Below are 20,683 nucleotides of genomic sequence, written 5' to 3'. Positions count from 1 at the left end.
TTTCACTAAAGGTTATCATTTAGTAATATAAAAGAGCTATTTAAAACAAACAATCAACTTTCAGTCTTAGGGACGCCACATATTGAAATTAAAAAACAAGTTACAAATAACATTACCAGGTTAAATAAGAGAATTAGTTTATAAACACATAGTTGAAAATGCTATAACATTAAGTTGATTAATAGACATTCATTTAATTTATATGTACGTTAGTAAATATACAGTTTGATATTCAGTAATGACGATTAAGCACAAGCAATACGCTAACAAACTCGTATGTAGAAAGTAACTAATGTAACACTCATGTTATGGAGCATAATTCATACTGTATTCTTTGAAGTTAATACTACAAGCAAACATTATTTTATTAAACCTTATTTTTATAGGTATATTAGTAAATTACAAGCGATTGAGGAACAAAAGAATTGAACTGGTCTTTTTCCTCCTTCTTCTGAATAATGGCACAGTACAATGCCGTTTACTGTAAACATTTAAACAGTGATATCCCGTTTAATTTAATTTATATATACCATATACATTTATATATATATATATATATACCACCTATCTATATATCTGTATATTTTAAATGTTACTTGCCAGTAACATTAAAAAATGACAAATTGTTTTTATATAGGGTTTTTCATCTTGGGCGGGTAGATGGTGACAACCTGTGGCGGCTATGGTGTTTTGTTGTCCGCTGTTTCATTAGTGTATTGTTGTTTAGTAAGTTCTGCCATTTCATTACAATTTATGTCATCATGACAAGTTACACGATGGAGCAGCACGTTCAGTTGATTAAACTTTATTATCAAAATTAATGTTCACCATTTAAAACGTTACGTGCGTTGCAACCATTTTACGGCAGACGCGGAGGCCCTTCAAATTCAACTTTTCAACGTTTTATAGCTAAATTCCATGATACCGGTTCGGTTAACAATCAGCCTACGCCCAGATGTCAAAGGAGCAGCAGATCTATCGAGAACGTCGTCACTGTCCGTGAAAGTGGACAGAGGAACACGGCTCAGTCAATTCCTCGCCGTGCACAAGAACTCGGCCTTTCGCAAACTTCAACTTGGCAAATTTTACGTCTGGATTTAGGCCTGCATCGTACAAAATCCAACTGACCCAAGAGCTTAAAGTTTATGACCATAGAAAACGCCGTTGACGAGGACCCTAATTTCGGTCGAAAAATTTTCTTCAGTGACGAAGCACATTTATTGATGAATGGCTATGTTAACTAGCAAAATTGCCGTATATGGGACAGCGCAAAACCACATGAGGTTCACCAGGTAGCGGTGCATCCACAAAAAGTTACTGTTTGGTGCGGATTTTCCGCTGGCGGGGAGATTGGTCAGTATTTTATTTTAAACAACGTTGGTGAGGCCATCACTGTCAACCGCGAACGCTACAGAACGATGATAACGGATTTCTTTTGGCCCAAATTGAAATATATGGATGTAAACGACATGTGGTTTCAGCAGGACGGCTCTACGTGCCATACAGCGAACGAAACCATGAAAATCTTGCATGAACGATTTGAGGGTATGGTTATCTCTCGCAGAGGTGACGTGAATTGGCCACCGAGATAATGCGATTTGACTCCCCTAAACTTTTTATGGGGTTTTCTGAAGTCACAGGTCTATGCTAATAGGCCTGAATCAACCTATGAACTTAAGATTAACATAACCCACGCCATCGCTCAAATTCAACCGCATTTATGCGGCAGAGTAATTGAAAATTGGACCACTCGAATCCGTAATATTGTAAGATATTTGAACGATGATATATTCCACACATGATGACATACATGAGCTTTTCAAATGAAAAATAATATTTTTTAATATATCATACATAGTGTTTTATTTCATCTACCCGCCCAGAATTTAAAACCCGTATAAAAATATTTTAAAATTGAAATTAAGTTCATTGCCCCAGATAAGTAATTTGTTTGGGGATAGTACACTTATTTATTTAAAAGTAATTAAAGATACAGTTTTGTGCCCTCATAAGGACATTCATTCTAATTTTAGTACGATATTACTATTAACATGTTCATGACGACGTATACCCCACTGGGTACACGCGATCTTTCACAACTGGCGTCGTGTGCTCAATCGGGTACACGTTCCTATGCATTTCCTTAATGCAGGGTGTAAATTAAGTACTGATACGCCTAGATATATTCCAAACGGATTGAGTTATCGATGTAAAATCTTCAAAATGCATATTATTAAAATACCTTTTTAAACTTTTTGAAGGATAAACAAATGTTTCTCCCCCTTTTTCAAGTGAAAAGGAGGGTCACTTTTAAAATTTCAAATTGTTACCCCTATCTTGAGACATTGGCATTGAAAGGTAAACTCGAAAGAAACACAATAACATGAAAAAAGAAATCTCTATGACGATCCTAACAAAATTTTTGCGCAAACAACCCCCTACATCTAAGGATGTAAATTAAGTCTTGATACGCTTAAATACATTCAAACGGATTGAGATATCAATGTAAAACTTTCTCAACCTTTTTCTAGATGGCATTACATGTCGAAAAAAGTATTTTAATAGGCGTTGTGAAGATTTTGCATCGATATCTCAAACAAACTGTAATATATGCCAGCATATCAAGACTTCATTTACACCCTGTATGACTGCCTGTCTTGGTGGTTTGTTAAATTTTATACCGCACTTAAATGAATACCTCAGACTAACGTGTACTCTGTCAGGCACACGATCGCTTAATTTTTGAGGTAAATTACCAATCTAGGTATATTGGGGTACAAAGAGAAAAATTGGAAAAACATATTGAAATATTTAGTTGTGTAAATGCGAAGCCTAAATACATTTCTCGTTATACTTGAATATTTAACGTAAACAAAGTACCGGTATCGTGCCATAATTATTGACAAATGTAACTAAAAAAATACGGAAATAAGTTGTTGTAATGAACATGTTAAAGTATATTCTATGATTAACCTATGTTCACCAAGGAGTGATAAAAGGCATGGGGAACTATACCTTCATTTTAGTTATAGTTTAAATAAATATTTCTTTTCTTAAAAGTGATAAGAAACTTGTTCAAAATATAGTACATAAACAAATATCCGAATGTTCCTAATAAAAAGCGAAGCCTCATGACAGGTTTACTTCCAAATAATGTTTCAGTATTCACTTGTTGCCAGAGAAAATGAATCCCCGTTAGCGAATACGGAACGTGTTATCTTCCCCTTTGACAAGACTCGTGTCTCGAACACAAAGAAACAGATTTCGGCCAGGACAGAAACTCGGGCTGACATCAAACGGCGGATGACGTCATTAATTCGGGTTACAATAGATGGTTCCTTATTGCAGCGTTTTTTTTTTTTTTTTTTTTTTTTTTTTTTTTTTTTTTTTTTTTTTTTTTTTTTTTTTTTTTTTTTTTAGCGAAACTTTTACTGAATATGCTGTAAGCCTTATTTGATGTACAATCATTTCCCTAAGATGTGAGTAGTAATAAAATTACTGTACTTATGAAATTTAAAAATATATTCTTTATTAATAATATGTTATCATATCCATTTTTTTAATATGTACATCTCAAAATACCAACAGATATTTTTCTCGAAATAATTTAACCTGATTTATATATATGATTCTTAGGGAACACAAATTTTATATATTATTTGTGTATTTGTGTAATTTATATATAATTTATTTAACCTTAGAAGTGGTTTACTAGATATATTTGTACGAGTAAATTCTTTTATTTTATTAATGTCTGATTCGCAAAAGTGGTAGACATATCTCAACAGTATAACACTATTTGGCTTTTTTCGAAGATCATTAGATATACTCTCGGTTTTAAAATATTATGGATTTTATTAATCTATTTAAAGATCAATAGTACTAATCTTTTGTAGTTTTAAATACCTTGAACTTGAAACTTTTAGAACGGTGCAAATGTAAATGCCAGCGCAATACGGAAGCCTGTAAATCGGATTGCATTTCTAGTACTGCATTAGTGAGATCGATCTGATGTGAATTTCTATTGCTATTGTCGGTTTTATAAACAACGATGCCATAGCAAAGCTTTATTATTCAAAAGGTGGCTTCAAATCACAGCCAAAGAAAGAAACTTCTGTGGCGAGTCGTAGTTAAATTAGAGTAAAAATGTTTATCGTAATTTTTCTGGAATTACATCGAACTAGTTGTGTGGTAACGTTGATTACAATTCATTCACAAAATATGTGATAAAATGTATAATTATGATTCTTATTACATATATAAATAAATTAAAATGTAGTTCATGAGAAATCACTTCCTGAACTATCACCACAATATATAAACTGTATGTACTTAATATCCACAATTTACAAACTATTCTGATTATGTACCGTCAACTAATTTAATTTTTAACCACATCACAACTAATTTTTAATATATAAACTAAATCTTTGTTTTTATTTAAAACTATTTCTTTAAAATGTATATGAATGTTTCTATTTAATTAAAAGGAAAGCATTCGTAAAAGACTACAGATTATTGAAGTATTAGAGCCGTTCACTTATAGCGAGTATCTGGTTTTCTAATACAAACGACGGCCTTCTCTCTGATCCATTATGCTGCGGAATATTTTCCTCCCATCTGGATAAAAGAGGTACAATAATAAATCATTATTTATTAAATAATATTCACCACACCGTTCATGATGACTCAGCACTTAGTTACTCATATATTTAATTTGTTAGCTATTTTGCTCAGAATCTAAAGGAAACTATTAGGGTTCTCATTTTTCTGTTTCTCTCAAATTATTCCATTAATTCTCTACAGCCTCACTCCTGTCACTGCTCCAACTGTTAACTCTAGTCATGAGGTGATTCACTAGAGAGCTGCAGGTTCGGGGTGCCAATAAACAATGAAGCTCTCACTCCTGCTGATATTGTACTTGGAAGATAACGATATATTGTTCCACATACAGACAATAGTGAAAGAGACACATGAGAGCAGCCCTGCCGTGTTAATTATTGTAATGATCTCAGGGGACTTTGAGTTCAACACTTCGTTCTTATTGTTTTCCTGCAATTGTGTTGCAGCTAGATTATTTATCCTCAATTGTCATAACGTGTCATTACATCGCGAAGCACTAACAACATTACTGAATAGTAGTAGCAGTAGCATAGGAAGCTGAAAGATCTGTGACGGTCAATACTCATAAGAAAATGTTAACATAAATATAGGACTTTTTAGAAAAGTTTCGAAACCCTGCTTGGACCGTCTCTGCAAAATAGGTATATAATGATAATTGTTTATAAAAGTATTTAAGATAGCCGTATAAACGCTATTAGAAGTTTATCCATTTTATCTGCAATGTTTACATAATTCTATAGGTGGTAACTATTTATATATTTAATACTTTTATAAACCAACAATTTTATTGTTAAAAAGAAAACTTTGGTTATAAACTAAGTATGACATATTTCATCATAAAAAGGTACAGTTACCGACAGACTTATTTCTCACACAGTACTATTATTGTCACCAGGCACCAATGGGTAAATGATCGAGCCTGTGGGACTTCCAAGTTTGTACATTACGGTTAGTGTCATATACTTAGTTGTTCACAATAAGTTTGCCTCCATTGTGGTTTTCTTCGTTACCCGTCTTCTTTGTGGAGGAATAATACTTATCCACATTAAACCTTACCATTTCATCAAACTAATGTGTTCGCCGTTTATTTTGGCTACAAAAAAACTAAACCTAACCTGAATATTACACTTTATATTGTAGAACAACGTATCTAACTATAATATAAAGTAGTTATGATTGAAATAACTCTGATTGAACTTAATTTTTGTATATTAAAAATATGTCAGACAATGCTAGAATATATTGTTTAGTTATTGAACGATTAACAACAACCATAAGACCCTTGGAAAATGTTTAAATTGTTCACTTAGCTTACGGTACATTTGGATATCAGTTTTCACTAAAAACTTAAAAAATGTTTCAACTATGGTTGTGTAATTATTCATAAATATTTATATTACTGTAAACTACCCTCACTATTAAAATAAAAATGTAAGTTGTTGCTTTAAAATCTACACTCTATTGCGAATTTCGAGAAGCCCCATATAACAACTGTATTATTTAGTTTCTTTATTTTTCGCTCTCCTAGAAAAATGAAATCGAAAATTTCAACCCCTGAAAGAAATATGTTTTTCTAATACTTGATCTGTCATTAAAGTCAATCATCCATAGGAGTTGCAATTTAGTTGCATATATTTTGCGCGAAATTATATGTATGCTTTTTAACTTTTTTTAATTTCTTGCAATTAATTTTTGTATATATTTAACTCATGATATCAACTTACAACTAAAAGACTTTAAAATAAGTTAAACCATGCAAGAACAACTGAAATGTGATTGCAACCACTAGAAGAACTATATTTTTTCATTCCAACCTCCAATTTCGTAGAGAGATGAAATTTTACGAAACCATTCTGATTACTCATAAAGAAAAGAATTTAATCAAGATCTATCATTCATAGGGGTTTAAAATAGTTTGTAATTTCTATAAAGTCAGGTGTTTTATTATTACTTTAATAAAATGGATACATTCGACACACGTGTATTGATTTCTTAATAGATGACATGTATCGAGTATGCAATAGACCAAAATGACCGGAAGTAATCAGTTTTTGACCGAAGTCAAATTTTCAGACTTAAGTATCTGCTAAAGCGCCAGATATACCTTAAATCGGATGTATACACCAATGGCCGTAAGTATAAACTTTTTTCACCAAACAAGACTTTTCAGACCAAAATAAAACTTTTTTGATCGCAATACCAAGCCAAACGCTACTACATCGTCGGAAATAACGTTCAAAGGAAGTATATTAATATGAATGGAAGTAAATCTTGTTGGACTATAGAAGGCTTTTCACTCCTATGTATCTATACATTTTCTTTATTGTAACAGCAATTCAAACGCTACTAGGGCGTTGGGAGTAAGGTAGATCCGTAGACGATTACACGATCTGAAAGTATGCCCTTTTTTACTGATACAAACACTACTGAGGTGTGTAAAGTGTAATTTGTTTGAGACAGAAATTGTTCTTTACGTTCTAATCCTCCAATACAAACCTCTGATTTAAAATTATCATGGTACTTAATTGTATTATATCATAAGTCTTCTAGTATTATTAATGATTAATTATTTCTCCGGTATAGAATAAACTAGCTTTAATTTTGATTCATAATTTGGGGCTAGTAATTCAAATGTTATGGAATTTTGCAAAGAAATGTGTGTATTGCATTGGCACTCTTATAATCTGTTTTATTCTCCAACTTCAGGACACTAAAATCTTACTTTCTATTTACAATTAATGTTCTGAAGTGAATCAGGAGATTACAATATTTTTCATTGATCATCAGATGTTTTTAGAGCGTTTAATATGCCATTTTAAAGGGATTTGCGCAATACGTAACTGTTATGCAATATCACAACGTGTGGAAAGTTGCGGGTAACTGCTAGCTGTACATAAATACAAAAGTTTCAAACACAATTCGGTTAGTAAACAATTTTCACCTATAATATGGACAAATAACTAAAATATTGTGACATTAAAGTTGATTTAATATCCTTTTTAAGATGGTTGAGAAGAAAAGTGTAACCTATATGTCAGACTTTTAAATAATAAAACAAGGAAGCTAAGTCCTCTTGGTTGCTGGGATAATTTTGTCTAGGGGGCGGACAATAAGATGGTTGGGGTCTAGTCGCTACAAGTTTATACTTGTACTATATACAAGTATAAACTTGCATACGAGCAATGTTTTGAACCATATGAACATGCTCACACAACACCAAACGTGTCCACAACGTTTCCATGTTTATTCTTCGTCTTGCTGAACATTTACGTTACGTAGTAAGTGAGTATACGGTTTATACGTCATTTTTATTCGTCCACATAATCACTATTGGAATTACATTATGAATTGTGTTTGATTAATATAAATATTTAATTTTGTTCTGGGCCAAGTAGCAGAAGATTCCATTCGGACACTAGGTTCCAATTTACATATTACCAATTAGATTTAACATTTTTAGTTATGATGTTGTTTTTTACAAAATAACAATGGTATGGAATAGAAACTTGTTTCTCAAATTTATATTTTAATCCAAGCAATGTGTAAACCACATTGACATTCTCTATGTCGGGAAACTGTATCCATTATAAATGTGATAATTGCTTGTTTATTAAAGCATCTATAAGACTTCATTGTTTCGATATCAAGTTAGTATATAAAAATAAATGAAAAAATATTTGGATGTGTATTAAACATATCTTTAAAATGGGACATCTTCCATAATTAATTATACGACCAATGGTAAAAGTGCAACACATTTTTAAACATTAACATTATTCTCATGGTGGGAAAATCAAGCCCATTGACTACATCCGGCTCTTAAGCGTTTAGTAATCCTTTAAAACTAGTTTTTGATCCTTAATTTATATTACGAAATTATTATTCAATTAATGATGTTTAATGTTGGAACTGATTTATTGTAGCTTTAGTAACATTAAAACCCATATTTAGAAATACTAAGGTACATATATAAGGAATTTCAGATTTTAGAGCATCATTATACGTAATAAACCCTGAAATATTCGACATTCGATTCAGGTATTGTACATTCATAGTCAAAAGTCTAGTGCCAATTTTCTTTGTACAAGCATACATAATAGTTTTTCTTGAAATATATAGAATATATTTTCTAAGAACAAAATCATCCAAATTACTTAGGGTGGAGGATGAAATAGGAGAGTAACGAAAGCGTTAAGTACTAAACCGAGAATGTCACTCAGATTATATATTTTCTTGGTCAATACACATAAAAATAAACATAAGACAAAAAAATAAGAGCTATATGAAACAGCTAGACCGTATATTCATAGTTACTATTTATTACAACTTTAAATAGTCTCTTGTTTAAATATTTTATAAAGTTGGCTGACGTTGAAATAACATCTATTTATGTGTCTTTAAGGTTGGTTTTAAAAGTGCAAAGTTAAGATAAATTTCTTAGGAACACACTTAATATTACACATTTTAAACCCTTTTAATATACTCCAATTTCAACCATGACCGTAACTATAGCAGCTTACGATCTATTTCCCCTTTGGGGGAATCTTTAAATCTATATGAAGAAAACCCAGGTTGTTTGTTTATACAACGCAAATTGGATCTTGGCTCCTGGAGAATTATAACAATTGGAACTCTCCAAAATCCTGCCATGCTTTCAAATAATTAAATAAAGTAGCCTTAGACAAGTATACGGTATATAAGGCCGCAACGCGATGTCCTTGAGTGACAAAAATATCAGACTCTATCTAATCAAGAAATTATTGTGCGCTGCTTGAAACTATCAGACCCACTTAATACAACACATTAGAGTAAAAATGAATAGTATTTTTGTCAGTTCTTCTTAAGCCAATCACTTGGATTAAATATTTAAGTATATTTATCTCATTAAAGATTTTGTGCGGATGCCCCACTTGAACTTATTATTTGAATTATAGTAATCTCGTAATTCTCAAATTGATATTTTAGCTCTTAGAATTTGTTTCTGTTTTTCTACTATCAGATACTACTCTGGGTTTTTATCATAGTACGTGTCTGTAAGTTCATATTGTGATATTGAAGATAACTCTTCCATTCAGTCCGAATAATCTTATTTTAATTTAACCATTGTATTTATCAGAAACATATCTGAATTAACAATAAAATTTTGGCTAAAATGTTTTAATTGTTACTATTTATATGATTAAAATTATTGGATGATTATCAGGGAAGCATATTACGCGAGGAGCATAAATATTTAGTTTTGTCTGTTTGATTGTCGTCATGACCTGTAGACATTCAAATTAAAATATTTTTATTTCATTAGACAACAATGTCTATCCCATTGCAAAAGTTACGGATTTTATAAAGGAAGCTTAATTTTATAAAGCTCGCCACAGTTTTCTCTATGCCAACATAAAAATACATTCACCTGACAATACTTATTTATTTACCCTCAGATCCAGCTTCAAAGTCAGTTAGCAAAATGGGATGTTTCCCAGTCAAATGCCAAATACTCGCTGACATTATAAATGCATGTAACACAAAATAGCGTTTTGGATGAGTTCTTACCACCTTGAGTGTAGGGGAATTCTTCATTGATCCTGGATGTCTGTTAATAAAGCGAACACCCACCTGTGAGGGTAAGTGTTCGTAAACCACATTTCTACGTCTTTTAGGTCGGCAGTTTACGGTAACTCTAGTACCATGTGTATGTCCTAGCCCTTCGCTAAGGCACATTTAATGATGCAGAACATTGCTGTTTCCCAAATATATATACTAGGTAGCCTGAAGAGTTGTTGGGTTTTCCAATAAATTGTGTTACATATACTTATTCCAATAAGGTGTCTTCTAACGTCACGGTGGTATCACTCGGTGAGTTTGAAGAGGGAAAAAAATCACAACAGTAAATTGTTTAAACCTCTTTATAAGATTGCTATTGTTCAAAGTTTGTACACAATTATTGAATTAAAGAAAATGGTTAAAGTCCAAAATTTTACTTTGTTTTTTGTGCTGAAAGAAAGAATTGAGACTCAGTAATTCGTATTAATTGACTCGGACAATGATCACGGCTACTTGTGGAAAATTCCTCGAATGCCAAGAAATTCAATTTGTCTATCAGTATACTGTGGTCAACACAGTAGAATCCTTTCCTTTTTGAGATTTGTATACCCCTCTACAACCGTATCTACCACACGCATTACTGCATCTACGGTAAATTTCCCCATTTTAAATCTAGAATGTTCATTTGAGAGCTGGGTATGTTTAGTTAAAAAATCTATACATTCTTATTTAAAACAGTTTTTAAAATATCTTGCAATTATTGGCAAGATTGAGACAGGTCTATAATTATTAACACTACAATTTTTTATTTTTAATTGATATTACTTACCTTAGAGACTTTTAGGATAGAGGCAAAATCATATGTGTGGAAATACTGGTTGACTAAATCAGTTAATGGTACAAAAATATCACAATATGCTTTGAGCATTTTTGATTAGCCATACTAATATTAAATTCGTCGTATAATTTATTTTTGAATCGGAGCTCCTAAATAATTTTTTTAACTCTTCCTCAACCACCGACATGTGGAAAATAAGCATTTACATGTCATCTTACATTTTTTGGATTGGTTACTATACCGTCGGACCCTTGAGAACCGTTGTATAAGATTATTTGTAAATAAATGATAAATATCTGTGTTTGTACATGTCCCTCCATATGTTTGGCTGACCGGCAACAAAGCCAATAATTCAGGGTGATATCTCGAGAATGAACTGAAATATTATAAACTTTCAATGTTTTAAATTTTGTTTATGTTTCACTGAGGTCCTGGCAGGAATCCTCTTCTTTCTTTCTATACAGTAGTGTGACTATTATGCTCTGGATACCCCAGCAACGAATTAAGCAACGGGTTTTTACAACGGATGTTCGATAACGGGCATTTAGCTGATCCTTTATAATCTATTTTTACCCTATATATATATATATATCCGGAGGATATCTCGAGTGGTATTTTGTCTGTAGACTTTGAACTTTCCATGAAACTTATTTTCTACATGGACTCTAGTTAGATTGTGAAGGTGGATGTATAGTATTAAATTAAGTGTCACTGAAATCTATCATTCATTTGATAGATTTCCTCCTTTGTCTACTTGAGGGATTGGGAATGAAATGTGATAAATAAAAGACTTTAACGTTACCTGCAATATGAAACGTGGTGGCACTATAAGTTTCTAAAAGCTAATACAAGGAGTTTACTACACGTGTAATACATTTTTTCTGTCGTTTTATTGGTGTTCTCAATCAATTCTAAATTTATCCGATTAAATCGCTGGTTAACGGCACTCAACCAGTGAAATATTAGGTTCCCAGGACAGCTCAAAGAATGTAACACAGGGTTTCCAAAAACATGACAAAGAGGAGCAGGCCACCTTTTGTATCCCCATCTCCTCCATTTTAACTTAAATTGACCTTTACTCTTAAACTAACGAATACAAGATACACGCTTGAAATTTCACGTGGATTGATACTGTTTAGATGTTTTAACAAGAGTATTCGTTTAAAATCTACTTTAGTTTACCATGTATGACTTTTTCATATAACTTTAAAAATTGAAAATATTTATATTTTTAATTACATTTTTGATAGACATTCATAAAATATCTCTGGTCAAATGTTGTATTATAAAAACCAAATTAAAAAAAGTAACATAAAAAAAAGAACAGACGAATATAACTAGTTAATAATGTTTTTTAATTTGTGTAAATGTTGCTTTTAGGTTAAGCCATTATCCAAGAAAATCCCTAAATACTTTACAGAAGTTTTCTGTTCAATTTCTTCACATTGTGATAAACATACATTTTTACTACAAACATAATAAATGTATTTATAAAAGATTTTATTTCTAAAACGCCTCTACGAAAATTAAAATTTTTAATTTTCTTTTTATTGGTACTTAATAATATGTAATTTTTAGAGAGTCATCATTGTAAAGCCTCTAGAGCAATATTTATTATTCTCTCAATTTGTGCTAAGGAGCGCTAACAATAGCAGAGTGCAGTGTAATCTGTAAAGGATGTCAGTTACCATAAAGCTGAGCATTACATAAATCATTAATGAAAATTAATAAAAGGTTGGACCTAACATAAATCCTCCAGTTAAGCCATACTTTATATCTGCCGACTGACTCAGCACACCATTGATTCTTACACACTGGTTTCTACCTGTCAAATAGCTGCTAAACCACTTAGCAACTACTCCTCTAATTCCACAGTTCTAAAGCTTTTGCAAAAGAATCTAATGGTTTACCGTATCGAATGCCTTTGTTATTTCCAAAAAAAGCTCACTTTATTCCCATAATTTATTCCACTATACACCTTATTCATAAACTCTAAAGCGAAATTTCTGTATTTAAGCCTGTTCTAAAAAGAAATTGATTAAATTAATTGAAATTCAGTGGTCTTCGATACTTATAATTCTTAATAAAATATTTTATGAGCTTTAAAGCTTTAAAAATATAAACTTGTGTGCCTTTGTTGGTTTTTGTGAAAATAACAAATAAATTGAGGAATAAGCTATTTCATACTACTAGCTTATTCACAATATATACACTATCGAACTATAGCTAAATCTATTCCAAAAATTTACAAGAAATGTAACCACCTGTCTGAGGAATCATGTTTCTCTGTTACCCCGTTAATAAATGCTCCGAGCGGCAAGTGCTAATAAAACCCACAGGATAAAGTGTATTATTGTTCAGGTACTCCCTTTCAACAAATCAACGTAAACACAGCATATATATATATATATATATATATATATATATATATATATATATATATAATTTCAATAAACATTGAATCGAAAAAAGTTCTTGCTCCGCCGGGAGTCGAACCCGGATCTCTCACTTGCCGGGTGAAAGTGCTACCATTACCCCACAGAGCGCTTACTTTTTCCGATTCAATTATTTTTTATTTAGCCATATCTGTCACATATGCGTTTAAATAAGCAAACTAACATATGATCAGAAGACCATATACCTGTCAAACGACTTTTATTTACATTAAATTGTATAAATGGCAATTGCCTTATTTAATTTCAATAAACATTGAATCGCAAAAAGTTCTTGCACCGCCGGGATATATATATATCCCGGCGGTGCAAGAACTTTCTTATTATCTAAATATATATATATATATATATATATATATATATATAAATATATATATTTATTATCTAAATATATATATATATATATATATATATTTATTTATTTATTTATATATATATATATATATTTAGATAATAAATTTAGAACCAAATTATTCATTCTGAGTTTGATTACTGATTAACCATATAACGGCCGCTATTCCCTTATTTGGATTTTTTAAACTCGAATTCCTTGAACTAGCAATGTCTGCATATTACAGGAGAAAAAAGCAGTAGCATAGTAATAAAAATATATATTTTGCATATTACGTATACTCCCTAAGTAAAGTCGAATTTATTATTTGCAACATGTAGTAATCACAAAATAAATTATACGTAAATATATGTTCTAGGAATGTTATGTGAATTCTTGAAACTCAGCACAAACGAAAACTAATCAAGTGGCTATTTTAGTACGATGGCAAAATTTCGCTTTTTCCAATATTTGATAAAGTAAAATGTGTTGCAAGCTTCTAACAGTAATTTAAATGTAATAAATATTTCGTAATGTTTTTCTTCAAAATGCACTTTTACAATGTTTAGCTGATGCCACTAGAAACTTAAAACGGTTTGTCATTATATTATGTGGTAATTTTTTCATCAAATGTAGGTGATTGAAGAATTCACACAGTATTATAAATGATAGAAAACAAATATAAGTACAAATTTCTTACTATCCCAGGAATTTATTTCATAAACAACAAAAGCACTACTTTTGTAATGTTGAGTAAAGATTCTAAATAACTTAAAGTTACACACATTACGTAACTGTCGTAATAGCCTAAAAAGTTATTGATAAATACAGAATTATCACACGCACTTTTTATGGAATCATAGTCATCATAGAAATCGTTATTTTTTAACCAGTGACTATACTGATCCATGTAGAAACTGGGACGATATCAGCAACAATGACGGGGTCTGACTTGGCACTGCAGGGGTTTCTCATGGTGCCATCCGCAAACTGTCCGTAGAACACACCCTTGTATACAAATGGGTCGCCAAAATCTTCCTGCATGGACAGAATTTAGAGTTTTTTTAGAAGGTAAAGATATTGTAATGTATTGAACATGATGAACCTTAGTGAGCACTTGAAATAACATTATAGGTTGAGGGTTATTCGAGGGACTAAAAATTGTGTCTATCTCTTTGTATCTTTACATCTACATATAAGAAATCTCGAGAATGAGGTGAATCTATAGACTGGACATAATACATCAAGCTATAGCCAACTTTGGGTATTCGGATGGTATACTCCTGGAATTTGGCTAAGCGCTAGCAAACATTTATAGGTCGTATGAATAACCATGATGATATGAAAACATTGCAGATATTTTTTTAATCTGAGTAGAATCTCGTAAGATTTCAACATATGGCATTTTTAATTATAGAGGTAAAAGAAAAAATGTGATGTTAATTAACAAGAACTGATTTCAGCGCACTCTTGCGTTGTAGTATTTAATGTAAAAAACTTTCCAAATTGATGTTAAAATTCAAATGCTAGAAAAAAATGATAAACGAAATTTTAAAAGTAATCCTATCAATAGCGTGGCGTATTGTGCTGATGGACGCGTACCGATTTTAGAAACTTTTCATACTAAAACGCAGGTTTGAAAGGTATAAGCAAAGTTTAAAATTTTAATAATTCAAATACGACATATTTGTTGTATGTAACATTATCTTGTAGACTATAAAATGACAGGTAATTCAAAATTAATACAACTGTTATTTTTCGAAGTATCGCTTTAAATAAAATGCAATGTTACAATTTTGATATGACGTTTAAAAATCTATGAATATAAGTAAGGGTATAAAAACCTTTAAGGATTTTCGGTCTAAAAAGATCTTAGACCAGTTTGAAGTCTTGCCAAACAGACGACAAACTAGTTTAACATTAACAGTTACAACTTCATTTGTTAATTGAATTTAATAACCTTCTTTTCTTTATATATTACTGCGATCACCTCATTATAGTTAGCGGGTCAAAGTAACAAAGGATAATACACTTCCTAACTTATACGTATATAACTGAAAAATATCCTTCATAGAAAAAAACCACCTAGTCTTCTAATTCAGATCCTTTCGACAATAACCAGTAGACCAAAAATAGCTGATATTGATGGCTGTTTTAGTGTTCATTGATAAGACCAATAAACGTTATATTTAATAAATATTTTGTATTACACTTTTATAATAAATAAATATAAAAAAATATAGAGTTGATTGAAATCTTGATATTTTTAGTATTTATTTATTACAATTCCTTTTTGGTTGTGTTCTTAATTCTTGGTTTGGGTCCTGTTTGTTTGTTTTATAATAAGTGTTTATCTGATGAGGGGGTTTGGGATCCCTAAAATTAAAACATGTACACTGGTTTAGTCTGTATTTTTTACTTTGATCTACTTGCAAGGGCGGATGTGTGTGTGAGTGATATTCAAGCTGTTACAATGCCCTTTATGTTTATCGGTTTATAATGTACAGGTTGCCATTTGGTTGAAAGGGAATTTTCGATGCGCGGGAACAATCATCAACAATAAATGGGTTGTGACATTAGCCGCTTGTGTTTTCGGGTAAGTTCATTACAGAATACTCTATTTCTAAATAACTAAGCACCGCTTCACTAGTTTAAATCTGTAAGAAAAATAATTATTACATTATACCTGTGATATTTTCTTTTTAGCATATGTTGTAATACTGGCATTCAATATACCATTATAAACTTTAAAACTTCTTGCTAAAATTCCTAATGCATATAAGATCTAACTGTAAAACGATACATATCATACAAGCCTGGGTCTTGCCAACTAAATCTTTCTTAATTCACTTATTCGCAAGATATATTATATTAACTTTATATGAGTATAGAGGATTATTTTCTCTCAATACAATTAAAATTAAAATTCCTTAATTGTAGTAAATATTACACACGGCGGGGATTACAATGATACGCATCTTACTAATTTACAGGCTGTATTTTATAATTTTGTGCTTTTGAGTGATGATGGTGGAACTTTTTCAATTTAATAAAACTTAATATGAAATTAATCAACATACTAATATCAAAAATAAATTTGCATATTTTGATAGATTACAATAAGCATAAGTGAAATAAGTTATTAGAATTATATTACAATACTCAATTGATCATTTATCACAATTGATTTTGCATCATAATTCAGGATAATAGTAAATAAGCTTGAAGATGTATCGTCTTAAATAATAATATTCATTATATGATTTCAGTTTTAAACCCTCAGACATAACGGTGGTGGCCGGTAGTAATGACGGAATGTCGGGCATTACTCTTGGTGGCAAGACTTTGTTCTTTTATCCCAGTTACGCCCTATCTGAAGACTACAACTACGTCTGTATTCAGCTAAACGGCACCCTCAAGTGGTCTCACAAGATCAAACCCGTCAAGCTACCTATTGAGGCACCCAAGGTCAACACTAACATGGTGGTCGCTGGTTGGGGAAAAGACGTAGGTTATACACTTACATATATAGCAAATGGAGTTTTAGATACAACCAGTACATACAAAACAATCTATATTAAATTTGTATACATTGAAGAATCAGTAACAATCATGTTTATATTAAACTACAAAAAACATGATTACAATTTCTTTAGGGGTTTTTAGTATTGCAGATTTGTCACAAAAGGGATGAACATAGAGTTTTTCAGGAAGACCGTTACATCTGAGATACTATCAATTTACACAGGATAATGATGGACAGATTTTGACTAGAGTATGCTGTTAAGTAACTGTTTTGCTCTTTGAATTCTTGAATCTGTTCCACTGGCCTTTAAAATACTGTAGAAACATGTTTTATACTCTTATCAACAAACTTGAACCTAATGTTTGCTTGTTCGCAAATACTCTTGAACAAAGTACCTTATTTATAAATTATATATGTCGTTAGGTCAATTTCGCATGACAAAACTGATTTTGTGGTTTTACAAACATGACGTGTTACAATGTTCAAAGAGGCTAATTTTGAGAACATCACATTCTCACAAACCTGTTGGATTTAAGTTAGGTTAAGTAGCAGAATTTAAAGAATACCCGCAGAGCAATCATGGTTTAAAAGCATCAATTCAAAACCAAAAAAGCTATAAAACATTTTTCGAATTTCCTATTTTAAATCACACTTGTCCCATAGTGAATTTATACTACTTTTCCAAGTACTCCAGAACCTATAAATAATTGACTAATTACAAAATTATATACAATAAACTATTCTAGTACACGGAAAAAAATGTTAAAGTTGCATTGACCTACAAATTTATATAATTAAAAATAACGCTATGTATAATAATTTCTAACGTATTCTTTTCTTACAGGCATGGAACGCATCTAATGCATCTGGGAGGGTACTACGACAAGGAATAATGAAGTGGGTTTCCGTGTCGGTCTGCAAAGCTATCTACCCAATTAAATGGACACCTAGGATGGCCTGTGCCTATAACAAGGGAAAGACAACGCTTTGTTTGGTGAGTAGCTTGCATCAATGTAGAAGATGAATAATTTCTTGTTCTGTAGTGTTCTGTGAAGAGACTAAAACATATTTTTTAATTATTTTATCTCTCCTCTTACCTTGCATACAACTCGTTGAGGGATGATTATCCTACGTCTTTGTCAATTTGTTTTTATCGGATTTTAAAATACCACACGTATAGGATTTATTATAAAAGTGTAATACAAAATATTTATTAAATATAACGTTTATTGGTCTTATCAATGAACACTAAAACAGCCATCAATATCAGCTATTTTTGGTCTACTGGTTATTGTCGAAAGGATCTGAATTAGAAGACTAGGTGGTTTTTTTTCTATGAAGGATATTTTTCAGTTATATACGTATAAGTTAGGAAGTGTATTATCCTTTGTTACTTTGACCCGCTAACTATAATGAGGTGATCGCAGTAATATATAAAGAAAAGAAGGTTATTAAATTCAATTAACAAATGAAGTTGTAACTGTTAATGTTAAACTAGTTTGTCGTCTGTTTGGCAAGACTTCAAACTGGTCTAAGATCTTTTTAGACCGAAAATCCTTAAAGGTTTTTATACCCTTACTTATATTCATAGATTTTTAAACGTCATATCAAAATTGTAACATTGCATTTTATTTAAAGCGATACTTCGAAAAATAACAGTTGTATTAATTTTGAATTACCTGTCATTTTATAGTCTACAAGATAATGTTACATACAACAAATATGTCGTATTTGAATTATTAAAATTTTAAACTTTGCTTATACCTTTCAAACCTGCGTTTTAGTATGAAAAGTTTCTAAAATCGGTACGCGTCCATCAGCACAATACGCCACGCTATTGATAGGATTACTTTTAAAATTTCGTTTATCATTTTTTTCTAGCATTTGAATTTTAACATCAATTTGGAAAGTTTTTTACATTAAATACTACAACGCAAGAGTGCGCTGAAATCAGTTCTTGTTAATTAACATCACATTTTTTCTTTTACCTCTATAATTAAAAATGCCATATGTTGAAATCTTACGAGATTCTACTCAGATTAAAAAAATATCTGCAATGTTTTCATATCATCATGGTTATTCATACGACCTATAAATGTTTGCTAGCGCTTAGCCAAATTCCAGGAGTATACCATCCGAATACCCAAAGTTGGCTATAGCTTGATGTATTATGTCCAGTCTATAGATTCACCTCATTCTCGAGATTTCTTATATGTAGATGTAAAGATACAAAGAGATAGACACAATTTTTAGTCCCTCGAATAACCCTCAACCTATAATGTTATTTCAAGTGCTCACTAAGGTTCATCATGTTCAATACATTACAATATCTTTACCTTCTAAAAAAAACTCTAAATTCTGTCCATGCAGGAAGATTTTGGCGACCCATTTGTATACAAGGGTGTGTTCTACGGACAGTTTGCGGATGGCACCATGAGAAACCCCTGCAGTGCCAAGTCAGACCCCGTCATTGTTGCTGATATCGTCCCAGTTTCTACATGGATCAGTATAGTCACTGGTTAAAAAATAACGATTTCTATGATGACTATGATTCCATAAAAAGTGCGTGTGATAATTCTGTATTTATCAATAACTTTTTAGGCTATTACGACAGTTACGTAATGTGTGTAACTTTAAGTTATTTAGAATCTTTACTCAACATTACAAAAGTAGTGCTTTTGTTGTTTATGAAATAAATTCCTGGGATAGTAAGAAATTTGTACTTATATTTGTTTTCTATCATTTATAATACTGTGTGAATTCTTCAATCACCTACATTTGATGAAAAAATTACCACATAATATAATGACAAACCGTTTTAAGTTTCTAGTGGCATCAGCTAAACATTGTAAAAGTGCATTTTGAAGAAAAACATTACGAAATATTTATTACATTTAAATTACTGTTAGAAGCTTGCAACACATTTTACTTTATCAAATATTGGAAAAAGCGAAATTTTGCCATCGTACTAAAATAGCCACTTGATTAGTTTTCGTTTGTGCTGAGTTTCAAGAATTCACATAACATTCCTAGAACATATATTTACGTATAATTTATTTTGTGATTACTACATGTTGCAAATAATAAATTCGACTTTACTTAGGGAGTATACGTAATATGCAAAATATATATTTTTATTACTATGCTACTGCTTTTTTCTCCTGTAATATGCAGACATTGCTAGTTCAAGGAATTCGAGTTTAAAAAATCCAAATAAGGGAATAGCGGCCGTTATATGGTTAATCAGTAATCAAACTCAGAATGAATAATTTGGTTCTAAATTTATTATCTAAATATATATATATATATAAATAAATAAATAAATATATATATATATATATATATTTAGATAATAAATATATATATTTATATAT

The 20,683-nt window shown here is 31.0% G+C and overlaps 1 protein-coding gene across 1 annotated transcript; it reads left to right on the top strand.

The window, feature by feature from the left end:
* The first annotated feature begins 16,295 nt into the window (after positions 1-16,295).
* Positions 16,296-20,452, top strand: LOC124358709 (trypsin-7-like). The gene is made up of 4 exons (XM_046811006.1): positions 16,296-16,379; positions 17,053-17,290; positions 18,154-18,303; positions 19,680-20,452. Exons 2-4 carry the CDS (start codon positions 17,099-17,101, stop codon positions 19,830-19,832), a joined length of 495 nt encoding a protein of 164 aa, XP_046666962.1. The 5' UTR covers positions 16,296-16,379; positions 17,053-17,098; the 3' UTR covers positions 19,833-20,452.
* The last annotated feature ends 231 nt before the right edge of the window (positions 20,453-20,683 follow it).

Source organism: Homalodisca vitripennis, chromosome 3, assembly GCF_021130785.1.
Source record: "Homalodisca vitripennis isolate AUS2020 chromosome 3, UT_GWSS_2.1, whole genome shotgun sequence".
NCBI lineage: Eukaryota > Metazoa > Arthropoda > Insecta > Hemiptera > Cicadellidae > Homalodisca > Homalodisca vitripennis.
This window is presented reverse-complemented; position numbering and strand designations above follow the sequence as displayed.